The following is a 2288-nucleotide window of genomic DNA, read 5'->3' as shown; positions in this document are numbered from 1 at the left end:
TGATTAAAACCTCATTTTTGTTTTATTTTTCAAGAGACAAGTAAACAATCAATCTCACATTAATATTAAAGGGAAGGTTTTAAAGATAAACTCTATAGAAACTTTTACTAAAGCCAATCACGAGTTTCAGTCCAATGCGCTGATGGTAGAAAGGAACTTAACGCAGAAGATTTTTTCTAAGTGGGCGACTTGTCTCTTAAATCAGTACATATACATATGTAGTATGTATGAGCAACTAGGTTATAACTTTCAAAACTTCGCAATCTTTCAAATTTTACATATAATTATAATATTTAAAATATTTTTAATACACTTTTTTTGATACAATGCTTATTTATTTAATATAAAATATCTTAACCTATATTTATTTTCATACAATTTTTAAACATTTTCTGTATGTGAATGAATCTAAAAATAGTTACGCCATAATACTGCTTATAAAAAATTTACCACCAAATCCCTACTAACAACCCTAAGGTTATACAACTTTTTTTTCATAAAAGAAAGTTATTTAGCCTTCCAACCTATTTCTTTTTAACACATTTCGAAAGAACTTTCTGCGCACGCCTCCGGCCCCCCTCAAAGCAAATCTTCACGCCAACCCAACGCAATGTGCATCAACTTCTGCCACTCTTCCAGCGGCAAGCCCACCTCCAGCTCGGCACGCCTCAAATACTGAAAATCTGGATTCCGCTGCACCAACTCTGAGATTATCTTAAATTCGTAGCCTTGTTTTACTTGCACAGCGCGTGTCAAATACCAATCGGTCGCCAATAAACGCTCGAATAAATCGCGCAATCGCTGACGCGGCAATGCGTCGCGTATGTCCTCCAGTAAACCGCGCAGACCCGGTCGACCTTGAGGCAGCTGCTCAGTGTCAATTCTCGGAGGCTCCTTCAAAGCCGACAAAGGCAATAAATTTCTTTTAAAATCAATATACAAACGCAGATCGAAATTCAATTTGTAGCAGGCCAAATCACGAAAGACTCTATACTCACGCGAGCCAAGAAAACTTGCGGTGCGCTGACGATATTCGGGCGTCTGGACCAGCTTGTAGAAAGCATGAACTTCGGGATCTTGAGCGGCGGCACGGACAATGTTTTCTATGCGTTCGAGTGGCAACAACGCCTTGGCCTGATTGAAGAGATTGCTCAAGCCTAGACCGATAGGTGCCAAACAGGCACCGGGGTTAACTAAAGAAGAGGGAGTGGGTTAAGATGATTTCAAATTCCACCCAAAATGGCGATAAACTTACACTGCGGTGTTAAGGGAAATTGTGGTAATGTAGGATTTGGATACACACTGCCAAACGGATTGCGTTGTATGTTTCCTAGACCAATCGGCTTTTGTTCGGTATCCGCAAAGGACTGCCCATTGATGTCTGGCTTTGGCGTAGAAACTTCAACGGAGTCTTGTAGTGCTAAGACTCCACCGATCAGCAGTAGAGTGCTGACCAACACAAGCTTCGTTTTTAATTGTGGTAGCGTCGTCATTTTTATGTGTGGTAGCGTCGTCTTAACTCTTCCTATTTTGAGAACCGCGAGTACACTGACTTCATTTCATTTTCGCACGCTTTTTATATGATTCATATTTTGAGGTGACAGCAGACTTAACCATTGTTGACTTAGTTTTGGTCGTTATTTGATCATTAAATATTTAATAAAAATTATAGATAACTAAGTAAATATTTATGTGAATGATGTTAATATTTTTTACTAGTGAAATATTTAAGGCTTATATAATTTCAGAATTTTGCGGATGGCAAGAAGCCAAACAAAGATGAAAGACTCAGGAAAAGAGGCTGAAGTGGCTCGGAGTTCTTTATCTATGTATGTACACTGTTATAGATGTGTGCAACTGGGTGTGAGAGTAGCCAAATCACACTCACTACCCCTTCACAGAGGAATATGGAACTAATAAATGATCGCTTAACCAACTGGAGAGTATTTCGCCATCCCTAAGCAGCTCCTTCGAAACGCCAACAAGCAATATAAAACCCAAGCTGCCTCCTATCCGCTAAAATAGAAACAAGTCAAAGTGGAACATACAACAACAAAGCATGTAATATCGAAAGATGATTAATCCAAAAAATTGGTTTAAAATTGTTATAACTTGGCAAATTAAAAATCTTGAATAGCACTACAGCGTACTTGGTATTCGAGTGATATAAAATTTGTGAAAAGGATGCACAGCTACATAAAGCAAATAAAAACAAAAATGCAATAAAAAATGCATTTCTTAAATTGAGGTGTTAAATTTTTTTTCATTTTTAAACAGTGGAATCGTGT

The 2288-nt window shown here is 37.9% G+C and overlaps 1 protein-coding gene across 1 annotated transcript; it reads right to left on the bottom strand.

Annotated features, from left to right (window-relative positions):
* Window positions 1-579: 579 nt before the first annotated feature.
* LOC108379467 (uncharacterized) lies at window positions 580-1493 on the bottom strand. The gene is made up of 2 exons (XM_017635819.1): window positions 1256-1493; window positions 580-1193 (listed from the first exon to the last, which is right to left on the bottom strand). Exons 1-2 carry the CDS (start codon window positions 1491-1493, stop codon window positions 580-582), a joined length of 852 nt encoding a protein of 283 aa, XP_017491308.1.
* Window positions 1494-2288: the final 795 nt, after the last annotated feature.

Source organism: Rhagoletis zephyria, unplaced genomic scaffold, assembly GCF_001687245.7.
Source record: "Rhagoletis zephyria isolate East Lansing unplaced genomic scaffold, Rhagoletis_zephyria_1.1 Rzeph_scaffold_16451, whole genome shotgun sequence".
NCBI lineage: Eukaryota > Metazoa > Arthropoda > Insecta > Diptera > Tephritidae > Rhagoletis > Rhagoletis zephyria.
The sequence above is the reverse complement of the archived record's forward strand: the minus strand, read 5'-3'. Positions and strand labels throughout refer to the sequence as shown.